This window comes from Mustela erminea, chromosome 20 (assembly GCF_009829155.1).
Source record: "Mustela erminea isolate mMusErm1 chromosome 20, mMusErm1.Pri, whole genome shotgun sequence".
Classification (NCBI taxonomy): domain Eukaryota; kingdom Metazoa; phylum Chordata; class Mammalia; order Carnivora; family Mustelidae; genus Mustela; species Mustela erminea.
In genome coordinates this window covers 7,258,310-7,277,708 of record NC_045633.1, presented here as the reverse complement: position 1 = coordinate 7,277,708, position 19,399 = coordinate 7,258,310, and the positions used below count along the sequence as shown (strand labels likewise).

The following is a 19,399-nucleotide window of genomic DNA, read 5'->3' as shown; positions in this document are numbered from 1 at the left end:
GTTTTCACCATTAAATTTTTTTTCTGCAGATACCCTTTATCACTGTGAGAAAGTTCCTTTCCTTGTTTTTTTAATTTGATTTTAATTCTAATATAGTTAGCATACAGTGTTATATTACTTTCAGGAGTACAACATAGTGATTCAACAATTCTCTACATTAGGGTACTGCTCATCACACTAAGTGTACTCTTAATTTCCTTCACCTGTTTCAGCCACCCCTGTTCTAGTTATCATCTATTCTCCGTAGTTATTTAAGAGTCTGTTTTTTGGTTTGTCTCTTTTTTCCTTTGGTCATTTGTTTCATTTCTTATATTCCATATATGAGTGAAATAATTTGATATTTGTCTTCCTCTGACTGATTTATTTCTCTTGGCATCCATCCATGGTTTTGCAAATGGCAAGATTCCATTCCTTTTTATTGCTGAATAATATTCCTGTGTGTGTGTGTGTGTGTGTGTGTGTGTGTGTGTGTGTAGCACATCTTCTTTATGTGATTCAATGTTATTTAATGGCCTGTTCGTGTGGCTTCTAAAATGATCTGCATTATCTTTCTAATGTAAGCATTTATTGCCATGATTTTTCCTCCTAAGCACTCCTTTGTTGTACCCCACAAGTTTTGATATAATTTTTTATATTTTCATTTTTATTCAGTTCAAAATATTTTCTACATTCATTGAGATTATTCTGTGACTCATCACTTGCAAGTATGATCTTTAATGTATAAGTGATGGGAGGTTGTCCTACTTTCTTTCTGTTATACTTACTTTAATTCTATTTTGGTCAGAGATCATATTTTGTGTAATTATAAGTGTTTTGAAATTGCTAGGGTTTTATGACTGAGGATATGGTCTGTCTTGGTTACTATTCCATATGCACTTGAGAAGAATATGTTTTCTGCTGTTTGGTTGGAATTTTCTGTAAACATCAGTTAGATTCAATAACTTGTTCTTGTTTTATTCTTCTGTATATTTGCTGATTTCTGTCTGGTAATTCTGTTACTTAGAAGTATTTCTGAAATATCCTATAATAGTCATGTATTTTTCTATTATTCATTTTCATTCTATTCATTTTTGTTTCCTGTGCTTTAAGTTCTATTGTTAGAGGTATACACATTTAGGGTTATTATGTCTTATTATTCTCTTAGGAACATGCAGTGTCCGTCTTTTGTCTCTTTTAATTTTTTTTGTTCTGAAATAGACTTTATCTGATATTAGTATAACATTCCAGCTTTCTTCTGATTTGTGCTTTTTGTCAATTAAGTTCAGTTAGCCAACATATAGTACATTAGTGGTTTTTGATGTTGTGTTCAATGATTCTTTAGTTGCATATAATACCCAGGGTTTCGTGTTTTCATGGTGTATCTTCTTTAACAGACTGAGCCACCCAGGTGCCCCTATGGTGTATCTTCTTTAAACACTTCACCTTAAACTAACCTATATAATTAAATTTTAAGTGAGCTCATTGTAGACACTGTGTAAAAAAGTCATGTTTTCTATACAATCTGAAAATTTCTTTTAATTGATATGTTTAGATAATTTAGTAAATTATCTAAATTAAAAACTAGTAAAATTATATCTAAATCTATCCTTTTATTATTCTCACTTTTTTTCTCTGTTTGCCCTTTCCAGTTTTATTTTGGGCTATTGGTTATTTTTTTAGTATTCCATTTTAGTTTGTCAATTGTGATGTTTACTATATTTCATATATACTTCCAGTGTTTGCTCTAGACATGGCAAAACACAGCCTTAGCTTTTCACAGTTATTTAGAATCAATATTTTCTGACTTTATTTGGCATGTAGAAACCTTACCAATTACTTGTAGGTTTTTTTTTTTTTCTTTTCAGCGTAACAGTATTCATTGGCATCTTGGTTCTCTCCATAGTTTGGCGACCGTGGCCATTGCTGCTATAAACATTGGGGTACAGATGGCCCTTCTTTTCACTACATCTGTATCTTTGGGGTAAATACCCAGGAGTGCAATTGCAGGGTCATAGGGAAGTTCTGTTTTTAATTTCTTGAGGAATCTCCACACTGTTCTCCAAAGAGGCTACACCAACTTGCATTCCACCAACAGTGTAAGAGGGTTCCCCTTTCTCCACATCCCCTCCAACACATGTTGTTTCCTGTCTTGCTAATTTTGGCCATTCTAAGTGGTGTAAGGTGGTATCTCAATGTGGTTTTAATTTGAATCTCTCTGATGGCTAGTGATGACGACCATTTTTTCATGTGTCTGATAGGCATTTGTATGTCTTCATTGGAGAAGTCTCTGTTCATATCTTCTGCCCATTTTTTAATCTGATTGTCTGTTTTGTGTGTGTTGAGTTTGAGAAGTTCTTTATAGATCGTGAAGTTCTTTATAGATCGTGGATATAGAAGTTCTTTGTCTGTACTGTCATTTGCAAATATCTTCTCCCATTCCCTGGATTGCCTCTTTTTACAACATCAATTCTTTTTTTATTAATTTATTTATTTTCAGCATAACAGTATTCATTATTTTTGCGCCACACCCAGTGCTCTATGCAATCCGTGTCCTCTCCAATACCCACCACCTGGTACCCCAACCCCCCACCCCCCACCCCTTCAAATCCCTCAGGTTGTTTTTCAGAGTCCATAGTCTTTTATGGTTCACCTACCCTTCCAATTTCCCTCAACTCCCTTCTCCTCTCCATCTCCCCATGTCCTCCGTGCTATTTGTTAATGCTCCACAAATAAGTGAAACCATATGATAATTGACTCTCTCTGCTTGACTTATTTCACTCAGCATAATCTCTTCCAGTCCCATCCATGTTGCTACCGAAGTTGGGTATTCATCCTTTCTGATGGAGGCATAATACTCCGTAGTGTATATGGACCACATCTTCCCTATCCATCCATTGAAGGGCATCTTGGTTCTTTCCACAGTTTGGCGTACTTGTAGGTTCTTTATCCTCTGCTGTGTATGCTATAGTTGTCATATATTACATGTAAAAATACTGAAAACATCAGATAATACTATATTTTTTGCTTAAAACTATCTAGTATGTTTAAAGAACCATAAGAAAATAACAGTTATTATATTTACTATTCCTTTACCATTCATAATGTTTTGGGCTTTCTATATTGTTTCTCTTCTGTTTGCAAAATATTCTTTATCACTTCTTTTATGCCAATGCTCTTGGCTAGTTTCTCTTAGTTTTCCATCACTTGAAAGTACCTTTAATTTACTACCATTTTTCCAGAATATTTTTGCTTGACATAGAAATCTGGGTTAACAGTTCTTTTCCTTCAGCAGTTAAAATTGTTACTCCACTGCTTCCTGGATACCATGGTTTCTGATGAGACCTACAAAGTCATCTGAATTGTTTCTCCTATAAATAATTTGTCTTTTTTCTCTGGGGGCTCTCAACAATTTTTTTGTCTTTACTTTCAGCAATTTAGTTAGGATTTGTTTAGTGCCGATTGCTTTGAGTTTATCTGAATGGAGCTTTAGTCAGCTTCTTCAATCTGTAGGATTGTGTCTTATTCCAAACCTCAGAAGTTTTCAGTCATTATTTCTTCAAATATTATTTCAGCCTTATATTCTTTCTTCTCTCCTTCTGGAACTTCAGTGTCGTGAATGTTCGACATTTTGTTATTGTCCCAAAAGTCCCTTGGGCATTGGTTTTTTTTTTTAAGTTTTTATTTAAATTCCAGTTAGTTAACATACAGTGTCACAATGTTTTCAGGTGTACAATTTAGTGATTCAATACTTACTCATAACTCTTCATTTTTTTAATCATTTATCTCTCTGTTGTTCAGATTGGATAATTTTTATTGATCTACCTTCTAGTTCATTTACCCTTTATAATTTCTGTTCTACTACTGTTGAGTATATCTAATGAGCTTTTTGTTTGGGTCACTGGATTTTTTTGTTTTAAGGTTTCCATTAATTTTTTCTTTATCTTGATGATACTTTCTACTTTAATTCCAGCATCTGTGCCATCCTAACATTGATATCTGTTGATAGTCTTTTCCTAAGTGAGTTGAAATTTTTATGATTCTTTGTATGCCAAGTAATTTTTGTTTTTATCCTGGATGTTTTTAAAAGTAACTTATGAGACTACATCTTGTTTATATGTTATCTGTGGGATATGGTTTTAGTGTCAGCTTTGAAGTCTTAGCAATGATGATCCAGTCTCCCCCATGTTAGTTAGTTCACATCTGGGTAGGGGTTTACCTTAGCATAATTTTAAAGTTTGGTATGCTAATTAGGAGTAGATCCAGGTATGTAAATGATGGGATAAACACATGTGTTCATAAACAACTTTATGGTAATACTTTCCTGCTCCTCTCTCCTGTTACCTAACCAGTATTTCCTGGTTACTGAAGATTCCTTTCTCAGTCCTCCAGCCAGAAATTGTACACTTCACGATTGTGCCATATCCAAGTGGCTGGAAAACAGAGAAGGTGGTAAAGAGCAACTGGGTCTGACCCTGTCCTATTGGAGCCATGTTTCTACTTAACTGAGAAGTTTCCCCTCCCTCAGTATTTTGGCTTTTGCACAATTCCCTTTCCTTTCTACTCTTGCCACCATCCCTGCCACAAGACTCCTAAGGGGTTGGGACACGAAAGGACAGCAAAAAAAAAAAAAAGAAATTGGCCCATCAGAACTACAGAATTTCTCCTTAATCTCACTCTATCTGCACTATCAGGGTTTGGATACTTTGTGTTCAGGCTTAGAGGATACAAGGGGTGAAAAATGATAAACCCAGTGCCGGCTCAGTGATACTTCAAAATCCGGTGTTCTTTCTGATGCAACTGCTGATGTTTACTTTTTATTGTTCTCCAGGTTTAATAATTGAGTTCAGTGGGAAATGAAACCGGGGGTGAGCGGTGGGAGATGGTTTATTCCATCATACCTAGAAAATAGAGATGTTTCTTTTCTCCTTTTCTGAGCTTCAGGTGTCTATAAATCTGAAAATAAATTCCTTTTTTTAGGAATTCTCCTTTAGACTCAAAGAGAGGCAATGGGGAAAAGACACTATGTATCTGTGAGAAAAGAGATCATATAAAATGTTTTAAGGGTGTAGTTGCAAGAAACTTTATTTATCTACATAGATATTCAAAGACAGTTATCTAAAAACATTCCAAGGATAAAGTTGGATGCACTATGTAAATTCTGCCTCCTCTTTTTAGGTAAAAAGAATATATCAAAACATGTATTGTATGGAAATTGACCATATGCTGTCTACTTTTAACCTGCTAGAAAAGCGTGATACATTTTCAAAGTCACTGAGTGGAGGAATGAAGCGCAAACTCGCCATCATCATAGCACTCATAGGGGGCTCCCAGGTATTAAGGAAAAGAGGATGAAAAGGGGAGTGAGGAGGCATGAACCATGGGTTCCTGGTCTAGAAAACTCAGCTGACAAAACCCTGAGAGTTGGTATGAATCTTAAAGAAATGCTGCCAATGATAATTATAAGGAATTTGTCTTATTTGGTTCAATTCTCATAATATGAACAACCAGTAAATATGATTTGGGACTATCTTTTTTCTGGGATTTTTAATCACTATGTACAGTCTAGATTCTTTATCTTAGCTTAAATAATAGCAATTATCTCACAAGTAGCCTAGTATCAATTATCAATGGTCAAGGAATTCTTCTGGTTTTTAGGTAGTGATACTTGATGAACCATTATGTGGCTTGGACCCAGTCTCAAGGAGAGCCACCCGGGATCTCCTTCAACAGTATAAACAGGATCGTACGATCTTAGTGGCCACCAACCACATGGATGAAGCTGATCTCCTGGGTGACCGAATTGCCATCATGGTCAAGGGAACACTGCAGTGCTGTGGCTCTTCTGTCTTCCTGAAACAAATATATGGTTCTCTCTCCCTTTGCTCATTCTTGGGATATTGATGCCTTAGTAATATACTGCTAACATGATTTTAATTATATGTTATCTACATAGCCAAAATTTCAGTGGCTCCCTCTGTCCTACTAATTAAATCTCAGCAGTTCTAACTGGTTTTTAAGGCCATTTGCAACTTGGATATTCCTTATATATATTTATCATTTGTTCTCCAACACATACATTCAGACTCACAAAATATCTTTGTCAACCTACAAAGGCCATGCTTATTTCTCCCATTTTGCACTTAACAATGTTCTTTTTCTGTAGAATATAGTTGTATCCAAATAGATTTACATTGTTGAATAATTAATTGGTTGATGAGAAAAGGAAGTAGAGAAATCAGTCATGTTTGATCCTAATTTCTCATTTGCCAAACAAGTATTAAATCTCCACTGTGATGAGATAATGAGATAACTCTAAAGTATGATAATTGACAGTAAAGATTTAGTACAGAATGAAAGCACCATACACCATTCAACTATAGAATAAAATAGTTGTTGACTTTAATTAAAGTAGAGGGCTTTTTTAGGAGATAAAACTGATATATCAAACAGTGAATTATTGATGAGTAAAATTACAATAGTGAGAATTCAAAATTTGAGGGTATAAACATAAATGTAGATAATAAGAATGAATTGGTTCATCATTCACTTATGCCATATTTGAATTCATTCAACTCACATTAATTATTTACTCTATGCTAGTTATTGTGTTACTGACTTTATATGTCATATTTAATATTCAAAACAACCACCTCATTTTATAGAATATAAAACTGGGCCCTAGATAAATTTTTAAAAATTATCTAAAGTCATATTTATATGCCCATTTAGGTATTCAAAATTTATGATCACCTTATGGGTTTGAGTTTGTGCAGTTGACTTATAATCCAAAATTAGATTTATCTGAATTGGGTATACCTAAGTTATGAGCCACATCATTTAAACAGTTATGCTTTTGATAAAGAAGTCATTTATAATTTCTAACAGCATTCACTGATGTTACTAATTATTGATAAGTTAGTACATAATGCATAAGTAGGTATTTTAAAAGATCTAATACTTTGGAATATTCCAGTCCCTTCTTACATGCTAAACTTTAAATATACTTACTTCTTACATCCTAATCAAAAGCCTAGGATTTTCATTTGCTTCCTTGATGGCATAAGACATTAAATGTTGGTGTTAGCATTCAACTCTCAGTAGCTACCTCACTTCTCTCCAAAAGGAGGGATTTTCTATTCAGTTTTGAGAGCATGAGACAATTGTGTCATGATTCCTGAGGAATGAAAAACAATTCACCTATCAATTTGCAAGTAAAATAAAAGGAGTTTTTGGTTCCAGTAGCTAATAAATAATGGATAAATCACTTTATTCTCAGGATGTAGTTGCCTCTTTGTAAAATGCAATAATGTCTTCCATTCAATAAGCCAAGTAAATAAATCAGACTATCTGATAAGATTTTTTAGATATATATATATATATAAAGTGAATATTAGGGTTTTATATATATATAAGTGAATATTAGGGTTTTAAATATATATTTTTATATATAAAAATATATAAATATATAATATATATAAATATATAATATATATAATATAATATATATAAATATCTATAAATATACGTAAAACTATATAAATATATATACATAAAACTATATAAATATAGTTTTAAATATATATATATTTATATATATAGTTTTAAATATATATATATTCACTTTTTTAATCTTAAGAAGAAACAAATGCAAATAGAATGACCATTTAAAAACATATATTTAGGGGCGCCTGGGTGGCTCAGTGGGTTAAGCCGCTGCCTTCGGCTCGGGTCATGATCTCAGGTCCTGGGATCGAGTCCCACATCGGGCTCTCTGCTCAGCAGGGAGCCTGCTTCCTCCTCTCTCTCTGCCTGCCTCTCTGCCTCCTTGTGATCTCTCTCTCTGTCAAATAAATAAATAAAATCTTTAAAAAAAAAAAAAATAAATAAAAATAAAAACATATATTTAAAAATAATGATGGTTTTCTCTAACTCCAGAAACAATATCTCTGTATAGGGGAAACACTAAGTTAACAGTTCCCTGATGTCTTTAAAGTCACTAGTCAAAAATCCTGTTCTCAGGTTTCTTTCAACACTTACTATATCCCTTTTCTGATTTATTTTTTTCTAACACAGTATATATTTTAACTTACTCCTCTTTATTATTGTCTGCCTCCTTTGACTAGAAAGTAGCTCTTAAGAAGGCAGAATTTTAATATGCTTTGTTTGCTGCTCTATCCCTTGAGCCCAGTTAATGCCTGATATACACTGAACAACCAGTAATAATAAGTAAATATTTATCAAAATTACAGTTTCAAGAGTAATAGGTAGCCAGATTATAGGGGACTTTCTTCATACATCTGTCTTCATACATACATATATACTTTTTCATACATACTAAGTTTCATACATACTAAGTTATTATTATACACTAAGAAAATTATAGAGGGAGTTGATGTTTATACAATATCTTGGTTCTTGGAGTAGCACTTGAAAGTTTTAGGTGTGAGCCTTCCTTGGGTCTTCTTTGTGGACCTAGGTAACTTGAACCATGAAGAGCCAGGTTTGGAATTACAAGGAGATTAAAAAGTATGAAAATGCTTCATGTGGTCTTTTAAATGATTTCTCTCAGGTGCTGGATATCGCATAGTCATGCAGAAGGAATCACATTGTGATGTTGAAAAGATCTCAGAAATAATTCACTCTCATATTCCAGAAGCTACTGTGGAAAACTTTACTGGAGCTGAACTATCAGTTATCCTACCCAAAGAATATACACAGAGGTAAAGAGTCAAAGTTTTGTATGGATGATTTGGGTGACCAGAAAACATTTTTAATTTTCCATGTTTAGCAAACTTAGTGAGTAATATTTTGCCAATAAGCCAGGTGTCCAATTACAGCTGTCTGTTGCTGACTAGATTTGAAAATTTTGTAGCTTAAAACTTCTCTCGTTGAACAAAAGGATTTCCTCATAAGTTTAAGTTCACACAAAGCTTATTTGATTTTTTAAGTGTTTATTTAAATTCCAGTTAGTTAACATACAGTGTAGTATTAGTTTCAGGTATATAATATACTGATTCAACACTTACACCCAGTGCTCATCACAGCAACTGTACTCCCTAAACTCCATAACCTATTTAACCTATCACTCTAACAATATCCCCTCTGGTAGCCATCAGTTTGCTTTCTATAGTTAAGAGTCCATTTCTTGATTTGCCTTCTTTTCTCTCTTTTTTTTTTTCCTTTGCTCATTATTCATTTGTTTCTTTGTCTTTTAAATTCCACATATGCAAGGAATACGAAACATTAACTCCAAGGGATACATGCTCCCCTCCATGTTTATAGCAGCGCTATCAACAATAGCCAAATTATGGATATACCCCAATATCCACTGACATGAATGGATAAAGATGTGGTGAGAGGAGTTAAGATGGCAGGGGAGTAGTGGGACCCTAAGTTTGTCCCATCTTTCAAATACAACTAGATAGTTACATAATTCTGGACACCTGAGAAACCAATTAGAGATTTGAGAAAACAAATGTTGCAAATCTACAAGTAGAAAAGCAAACATCCTTTGGAAGGTAGAAGTTGCAGAGACTTGAATCCAGTGTGATGTAGCTGAGAATATGGTGCAGGGAAAAAAGCCTGCCTAATGAGGCTACTTCAAAGTTTTACAAGCAGCAGAGTGCAGAATTGGAGTTTTTAGAAGTTTGCTACGGTAAGGGATGTGCCAGGCTTAAAGGAGCTCAGGTGGTGAAGCAGGGTGGAATCCCAGGTGTGACAATGTGGTCTGAGGTTCCCTGGGGTTACAAGAAGAACAGATGGTGCCTGAGTGCCACAGAGTTACCAGGCATAAGAGCATGGAAGCCAGCTGAGAACAGTGAGTCTAGGTGCCAGCTTTCTGCTCTGTGTTGCCGTAAACTGCGAACTGCTGTGCATTTCTGTGACTGCTTTCCTGTGATGGGTCCGGCAAAAGGCAGAAGCATGGCAAGACCCTCCCCAGGATGAAGAGAATGAAGAATGCAGGTCCACACGGGGGAGTCCTTAAAGTTTAGAGTTTTGAAACTTGCATGCCTGAGATAAAAACCCTCAGTCACAGGCCACGTGAACAGAGAGTTCTGATGGAAACCGGGGAGACAAGAGTGATTGCGTTTCCATGAAGGCTCACTGAAGAGTTAGGGGTGGAGGGTGTGAATTTTCAGCTCCATATTCACCATTTTTCTTTCTTTCTTCTTTTGGGATCTAGTTTATTGTAACAAACAGACCAAAACACACTCAGTATCCAGTTTTTTTTTCTTTCTCTTTATTCTTTTCTAGACAGAATGACAAGATGGAAAAATTTGCCCTAAAAGTAAGAACAGGGGACGCCTGGGTGGCTCAGTTGGTTAAGTTGCTGCCTTCGGCTCAGGTCGTTATCCCAGGCTCCTGGGATCCTTGCATTGGGCTTCTTGCTCAGCAGGGAGCCTGCGCCTCTCTCTGCCTCTGCCTACTGCTTTACCTGCTTGTGTTCTCCCTAACCCTCTCTCTCTGACAAATAAATAATCTTTAAAAAATAAATAATAAAAGTAAGAACAGGAAGTAGTACAGCCAGGGATTTAATCAATATAGATATAAATAAGATGTCTGAACTAGAATTTAATGGGATTATGAAGATACTAACTGAGTTGAAAAAAAGCATAGAAGACACTGGGGAATCACTTACTATAGAGATAAAAAAACTAATATCTAGTCAGGCCAAAATTAAAAATGCTATTACCAGACGCAGTTCCAAGTGGAGACCATAAAAACAAGATGAACAAATTAGAAGAGTGAATCAGTGATCTATAAGACAAAATTATGGGAAATAAGGAAGCTGAAAAGAAGAGGGAAAGAAAACTATTAGATCATGAAGGTAGATTTAAAGAACTTGGCAATTCCATGAAGTGAATATGAATATTATAGATGAAGAGTAGGAAAAGGGGCTGAAGGTTTATTTACCCACATTATATCTGAGAATGTTCCTAATCTGGGGAAGGAAACAGGCATTCAAGAGGCACAAAGAACTCCTCTTAAAATCAACAAAAATACATCAACACTTTGACATACTATATTGAAAGTTGCAAATTACCAAGATAAAAAGAAAATCCTGAAAGCAGTTTGGACAAGAGCTCCTTAATGTATAATGGTAGACACATAAGGCTGGCAGCAGACCTGTCCACAGAGTCCTGGCAGGCCAGAAAGGACTGGTATGATATTGTCAATGTACTAAATGGGGGGAAATATGCACCCAAGAATACTTTAGCCAGCAAGACTGTCATTCAGAATAGAAGGAGAGAGAAAGGAATGTTGAAAAAAAAAAAAAAAACCAAAGCTGGAGGCATCACAATTCTAGACTTTCTAATACAAGCTGTATTACAGAACACCAATCATCGAGACAGTATGGTACTGACACAAAACAGACACATAGTTCAATGAAACAGAGAACTCAGACCCTCAACTCTCTGGTCAACTAATCTTTGACAAAAAGTAAAGAAAACCCAATGGAAAAAAGACAGTCTCTTCAACAAATGGTGTTGGAAAAATTGGACAGCCACATGCAGAAGAATTAAACTGGACCACTTTCTTACACCAGAAACAAATAAATTCAAAATGGAAATCAAAATCCTAGAGGAGAACACAGGCAGCTACTTCAGTAACTTCTTGTATGACACATCTGTGAAGGAAAGGGAAACAAAAGCAAAAATGAACTATTGGGACCTCATCAAGATAAAAACCTTCTACACAGCAAAGGAAACAGTCAACAAAACTAAAAGGCAACCTATGGAATGGGAGAAGATATTCACAAATGAAACATTACATAAAGGGCTTGTATCCAAGCTCTATAAATAACTTAACAAACTCAGCATCCAAAAAACCAAATAATCCAGTCAAGAAATGGGCAGAAGACATGAACAAACATTTCTCCATAGAAGACATCCAGATTGTTAACAGACACATGAAAAAAAATGCTCATGAAAAAACCCTATGCCCCAGCTATTATACATTAGGTATTTATCCAAAGGATAGAAACATAGTGATTCAAAGGGGTACCTGCTCCCCAATGTTTATAGAAGCAATGTCCACAATAGTCAAAATATGAAAAGAGGCCAGGTGTCCATTGACTGATGAATGGATAAAGAAGAGGTGAAGAGGTGGTTGTGTGTGTGTGTGTGTATGTGTTTGTGCATAATGGAATACTGCTTAGCCATAAAAAGAATGAAATCCAATGAGGTGGATGGAACTAGAGGTTATTATGCTAAGCAAAATAAGTCAGAGAAAGAAAAATACCATATCATTTCACTCACTTGTGAATTTTAAGATAGCAAATAGATGAACAGGTGGGGGAAACAAAAGAGGGGCAAACCAAGAAACACACTCCTAACTACAGAGAGCAAACTGAGGGTTACTGGAGGAGAGGTGGGCAGGAGAATGGGTTAAATCAGTGATGGGTATTAAGGAGTGCACTTGTGATGAATGCTGAGTGTTGTTATGTAAGTGATAAATCACTAAATCCTGCACATTAAACTAATATTATAACTAATTGGAATATAAGTAAAAATTTAAAGAGTGAACAAAATTTATTGATTAATGAAAAAAAGATTGTATTTCTGTAGTGTTGGTTATTTCTCCTCTCTCATTTGTGATTCTATTTATTTGAGTCCCTTCTTTTTTCTTTTTGTTAAGTCTGGCGAGAGGTTTATTGATTTTATTAATTTTTTCATAAAACAAGGAATGGTTTCATTGAACTGTTGTTTTTAGCTTCTCTATCATTTATTTCTGCTCTAAGCTTTATTATTTCCCTTCTTCTGCTGTCTTTAGGCTTGGTTTGTTTTTTTTCTTTCTCTAACTCCTATAGGTGTAAATTTAGGTTGTTTATTTGAGATTGTTCTTGTTTCTTGATGTAAACTAGTATTGCTGTATACTTCCCACCTAGGACCGCTTTTGATGCACCCCAAAGGTTTTGGACCATCATGTTTTCATTTTCATGTACTTTTTATTTCTTATTTTATTTCATGGTTGACCCATTCATTGTTTAGTAGCATGTTGTTTAAACTCCATGTATTTGTGCCCTGTCCAGATTATTTTTTTCTTTTCTTTGACTTCTAGTTTCATAGTGTTGTGGTGGAAAATATGCATGGTATGATTTTATCTTTTTGTATTTGTTGAGGCCTGTTTGTGACCTAATATGTGACCTATTCTGGAGAATGTTTCTTGTGCACTTGAATGTGTATTCTGTTTTAGGATAGAATGTTCTGAATATATCTGTTAAGTCTGTCTGGGTCATTCAAAGCCCTTGTTTCCTTGTTTATTTTCTGTTTAGATAATATGTCAATTGATGTAATTGGGGTGTTAAAGTCCCCTACTGTTCATGTATTATTTTTAATTAGTTCCTTTATATTTATTATTAATCATTTATATATTTCTGTGCTCCCATGTTGGATACATAAATATTTACAATTATTATGTCTTCTTTGGGGATTGTCCCCTTTATGATTATATAGTGTGCTTCTTTGTCTCTTGTTATGGTCTTTGTTTTAAAGTCAAGTTATCTAAGTATTATTTTTAAAAAATTTTTATTAACATATAATGTATAATTATACCCAGGGGTACAGGTCTGTGAATCGCCAGGTTTACACACTTCACAGCACTCACCATAACACATACCTTCCTCAGTGTCCATAACCCAACCACCTTCTCCCTATCCACCTATACCCGCAAACCTGTTTGTTTTGTGAGATTAAGAGTCTCTGATGGTTTGTCTCCCTCCCGATCCCATCCTGTTTCAATTATTCTTTTCTTACCCCCACCAAAACCTCCACATTGCCTCTCAACTTCCTCACATCATGGAGCTCATATGAAAGTTGTTGTTCTCTAATTGACTTATTTCACTAAGCATAACCCCCTCTAGTTCCATCCACATTGTTGCAAATGGCAAGATTTCATTTCTTTTGATGGCTGCATAGTATTCCAGTGTGTGTGTGTGTGTGTGTGTGTGTGTGTGTGTGTGTGTGTGTGTGTAGCACATCTTCTTTATCCATTCTTCTGTTGATGGACATCTAAGTTCTTTCCATAGTTTGGCTATTGTGGACATTGCTGCCATAAACATTTCGCTGCACGTGCCCCTTCAGATCACTACATTTGTATCTTTAGGGTAAATACCCAGTAGTGCAATTCCTGGGTCATAGGTAGCTCTATTTTCAACTATTTGAGGAACTCCATGCTGTTTTCCGGAGTGGTTGCACCAGCTTACATTCCCACCAACAGTGTAGGAGGGTTCCCCTTTCTCTCCGTCCTCTCCAGCATCTGTCATTTCCTGACTTGTTCATTTTAGCCATTCTGACTGATGTGAGGTGGTATCTCATTGTGGTTTTGATTTCTATTTCCCTGATGCCGAGTGATGTGGAGCCCTTTTCATGTGTCTGTTGGCCATTTGGATGTCTTCTTTGCAGAAATGTCTGTTCATGTCCTCTGCCTGTTTCTTGATTGGATTATTTGTTCTTTGGGTATTGAGTTTGATAAGTTCTTTATAGATTTTGGATACTAGCCCTTTATCTGATATGTCATTTGCAAATATCTTCTCCCATTCTGTCAGTTGTCTTTTGGTTTTGTTGATTGTTTCTTTGGCTGTGCAAAAGCTTTTTTGATCTTGATGAAGTCCCAATAGTTGATTTTTGCCCTGCTTCCCTTGCCTTGGGTGATGTTTCTAGGAAGGAGATGCTGCAGCTGAGGTTGAAGAGGTTGCTGTCTGTGTTCTCTTCAAGGATTTGGATGGATCCCTTTCTTACAATGAGGTCTTTCATCCATTTAGAGTCTATTATTGTGTGTGGTATAAGGAAATTGTCTAGTTTCATTTTTCTGCATGTGGCTGTCCAATTTTCCCATCACCATTTGTTGAAGAGGCTGTCTTTTTTCCATTGGGCATTCTTTCCTGCTTTGTCAAAGGTTAACGGACTTAAGTTAATGGTCCATTTCTGGACTGTCTAGTCTATTCTGTTCCATTGATCTATGTGTCTGTTTTTGTGCCAATACCATACTGTCTTGATGATGACAGCTTTTTAATAGAGCTTGAAGTCTGGAATTTTGATACCACCAACTTTGGCTTTCCTTTTCAACATTCCTCTGGCTATGGGGGTGTCTTTTCTGATTCCATATAAATTTTAGAATTATTTGTTCTATTTCTTTGAAAAAAATTGATGGTATTTTGATAGGGATTGCATTAAATGTGTAGATTGCTTTAGGTAGCAGAGATATTTTCACAATACTTGTTCTTCCAATCCATGAGCATGGAACATTTTTCCTTCACTTTGTGTCTTCCTCAATTTCTTTCATGAGGACTTTATAGTTTTCTGAATACAGATTCTTTGCCTCTTTAGTTAGGTTTATTCCTAGGTATCTTACAGTTTTGGATGCAGTTGTAAATGGGATTGACTCCTCAATTTCTCTTTCTTCTGTCTTACTGTTGGTATAGAAATGCAACTGATTTCTGTGCATTGATTTTATATCCTGACACTTTACTGAATTCCTGTATGAGTTCTAGCATTTTTGGATGGAGTCTTTTGGGCTTTCTACATAAAGTATCATATCAGCAGCAAAGAGTGAGAGTTTGACTTATTCTTTGCCAATTCAGATGCCTTTTATTTCTTTTTGCTGTCTGATTGCTGAGGCTAGGACTTTGAGTACTATGTTGAATAGCAGTGGTGACTGTAGACAGCCCTGTCATGTTCCTGACCTTAGGGGAAAAGCTCTCAGTTTTTCCCCATTGAGAATGATATTTGCTGTGGGTTTTTCATAGATGGCTTTGATGATATTGAGGAATCTACCCTCTGTGCCTACACTGTGAAGAGTTTTGATCAGGAAGTGATGCTGTGCTTTGTCAAATGCTTTTTCAGCATCTACTGAGAGTAACATATGGTTCTTGTTCTTTCTTTTATTGATGTGTTGTATCACATTGATTGATTTGTGGATGTTGAACCAACCCTGAAGCCTCAGAATAAATCCCACTTGCTTGTTGTGAATAATACTTTTAATGACTTGTTGGATCCTATTAGCTAGTATTTTGGTGAGAATTTTTGAATCCAATTCCTTCCAATTCTTTCATCGGGAATATTGGTCTGTAATTCTCCTTTTTGATGGAGTCTTTGTCTGGCTTTGGGATGCAGGTAATGCTGACCTCATAAAATGAGTTTGGAGGTTTTCCTTCCATTTCTATTTTTTGGAAGAGTTTCAGGAGAGTGTATTAATGAGACAAACCATAAGTGACTCTTAATCTCACAAAACAAACTGAGGGTTGCTGGGGGGAGGGGGTTTGGGAGAAGGGGGTGGGATTATGGACATTGGGGAGGGTTTGTGCTTTGGTGAGTGCTGTGAATTGTGTAAACCTGGTGATTCACAGACCTGTACCCCTGGGGATAAAAATATATGTTTATAAAAAATAAAAAATTAAAAAAAAAAAATTTAGTAGAATACCCCTGGGAAGCCATCTGGCCCTGGGCTCTTGTTTGTTGGAAGATTTTTGATGACTGCTTCAATCTCCTGACTGGTTATAGGTCTTTTCAGGTTTTATGTTTCTTCCTGGTTCTGTTCTGGTACTTTATATGTCTCTAGGAATGCATCCATTTCTTCCCAGATTGTCAAATTTGCTGGTGTATAGTTGCTCAAAATTGTTCTTATAATTGTTTATATTTCTTTGGTGTTTGTTGTGATCTCTTCTCTTTCATTCATAATTTTATTTATTTGGGTCCTTCTCTTTTCTTTTTGATAAGTCTGTCCAGGGGTTTATCAGTCTTATTAATTCTTTCAAAGAACCAGATCCTCCTTTCATTGATTGTTCTACTGTTCTTTTGGTTTCTATTTCATTGTTTTCTGCTCTGATCTTTATTATTTCTCTTCTCCTGCTGAATTTGGGCTTTCTTTGTGTTCTTCCTCCAGCTCCTTTAGGTGTAGGGTTAGGTTGTGTACTTTAGACCTTTCTTGTTTCTTGAGAAAGGCTGTATCTCTCTATATTTTCCTCTCAGGACCACCTTTGCTGTGTCCCACATATTTTGAACAGTTGTGTTTTCATTTTCATTTGCTTCCAGGAATTTTTTCAATTCTTCTTTAATTTCCTGGTTGGCCCATTCATTCTTTAGTAGGATGCTCTTTAGCCTCCATGTATTTGAGTTCTTTCCAACTTCCCTCTTGTGATTGAGTTCTAGTTTCAGAGCATTGTGGTCTCAAAATATGCAGGGAATGATCCCAAACTTTTGATACCAGTTGAGACCTGATCTGTGACCCAGGATGTGATCTATTCTGGAGAATATTCCACATGCACTAGAGAAGACTGTGTATTCTGTTGCTTTGGGTTAGAATGCTCTGAATATATCTGTGATGTCCATCTGGTCCAGTGTGTCTTTTAAGGCCTTTATTTCCTTGTTGATCTCTTGCTTGGATGATCTTCCTATTTCAGTGATAGGGGTTTTAAAGTCCCCTACTATTATTGTATTATTGTCAATGTGTTTCTTTGATTTTGTTATTAATTGGTTTATATAGTTGGCTGCTCCCATGTTCAGGACATAGATATTTAAAATGGTTAGATCTTCTTGTTGGACAGACCCTTTGAGTATGATATAGTGTCCTTCCCCATCTCTTATTATAGTTTTTGGCTTAAGATCAAATTTATCTGATATAAGGATTGCCACCTCAGCTTTCCTTTGATGTCCATTAGCATGGCCAATTGTTTTCCACCCCCTCACTTTAAATCTGGAGGTGTCTTTGGGTCTAAAATGAGTTTCTTGTAGACTGCATAGTGATGGGTTTTATTTTTTTATCCATTCTGATACCTTGTGTCTTTTGATTGAGACATTTAGCCCATTTACACTCAGGGTAACTATTTATTTATTTATTTATTTATTTAGAAGATTTTATTTATTTATTTGACAGACAGAGATCACAAGTAGGCAGAGAGGCAGGCAGAGAGAGGGGAGGAAAGCAGGCTCCCTGTTGAGCAGAGAGCCCGATGCAGGACTCGAAACCAGGACCCTGAGATCATGACCTGAGCCGAAGGCAGACGCTTAACCCACTGAGCCACCCAGGCGCCCCTCAGGGTAACTATTTAAAGATATGAATTTAGTGCCATTGAATTGCCTCTAAGGTGACTTACTGTATATTGTCCCTGTTCCTTTCTGATCTACTACTTTTAGGCTCTCTTAGCTTAGAGGACCCCTTTCAATATTTCCTGTAGGGCTGGTTTGATGTTTGCAAATTCTTTTAATTTTTGTTTGTCCTGGAAGCTTTTTATCTCTCCTTCTGTTTTCAGTGATAGCCTAGCTGGGATCCAGCTAGTTGTATGTTATAGACCTCTTATCCTGAGCTGTTTTCAGGATTTTTCTCTTTGTCACTGAGACCTGTAAGTTTTACTATTAGATGACAAGGTGTGGACCTATTTTTATTGATTTTGAGGGGGGGTTCTCTGTGCCTCCTGGATGTTGATGTTTGTTCCTTTTGCTAAATTAGGGAAATTCTCTGCTGTAATTTGCTCCAATATTCCTTCTGCCCCTTTCTTCTTCTTCTTCTGGGATCCCAATTATTCTAATACTGTTTCATCTTATGGTATCATTTATCTCTTGAATTCTCCCTTCATAGTCCAGAAGTTGTTTGTCTCTCTTTTGCTCAGTCTCTTTATTCTCCATCATTTGGTCTTCTATATCACTGATTCTCTCTTCTGCCTCATTTTTGAGTAAGAGAAGTAGGAGACTCCATTTTTTATTGCACCTCATTAATAGCTTTTTTAAAAATTTCAACTTGGTTAGACTTTAGTTCTTTTATTTCTCTAGAAAGGGATTTTATTTCTCCAGAAAGGGATTCTCTGATATCTTCCATACTTTTTTCAAGCCCAGCTAGAACCTTGATAATCATCATTCTGAACTCTAGTTCTGACATATTACTAATGTCTGTATTGATTAGGTCCCTAGCCATTGGTACTGCCTCTTGTTCTTTTTTTGTGGTGAGGTTTTCTGCCTCATCATTTTATCCAGATAAGAACAGATGAATGAGGGAACAAGATACTAAAAAGGTAGCAATGACTCCATAAAAATATATACTAACCAAATCAGAAGAGACCCAAAACCAGGGGGAGAAGAAAGTAGGAAAAAAAGAAAATATATATATATGTATATGTGTATCTATATCTATCTATCTATCTATCTATCTATCTATCTATAGATATATATTAGATTGGTGAATAGAACAAGTGGCTGACTCTTGATTTCGGCTCAGGTAATGATCACAGGGTCCTGGGGTGAGCCCTGTGTACTCCCAGCTTAGCAGGTAATCCCTGCTTCTCTCACTCTCCTTCTGCCTCCTACCCCCCTGCTCATTTCCCTTTCTCTCTCTCAAATAAATAAATAAATCTTTTTTAAAAAAGAAAAAAAGGTTAAACATAGACTTACCACATGATTCACCAATTCCACTGCTAGGTATATACCAA

At 35.8% G+C, this 19,399-nt stretch overlaps 1 protein-coding gene across 6 annotated transcripts in view; it reads left to right on the top strand.

Annotated features, from left to right (window-relative positions):
• The window catches only part of LOC116581350 (ATP-binding cassette sub-family A member 3-like), a 183,551-nt gene that overhangs the window by 69,156 nt on the left and 94,996 nt on the right, over positions 1 to 19,399 (top strand). For all 6 annotated transcript variants that reach the window (XM_032328503.1, XM_032328504.1, XM_032328502.1 and 3 more), the window contains 3 exons: positions 5,155 to 5,310; positions 5,635 to 5,845; positions 8,549 to 8,699. In XM_032328503.1, the coding sequence (XP_032184394.1) occupies positions 5,155 to 5,310; positions 5,635 to 5,845; positions 8,549 to 8,699 (518 nt within the window). The remainder of the gene's footprint in view (positions 1 to 5,154; positions 5,311 to 5,634; positions 5,846 to 8,548; positions 8,700 to 19,399) is intronic.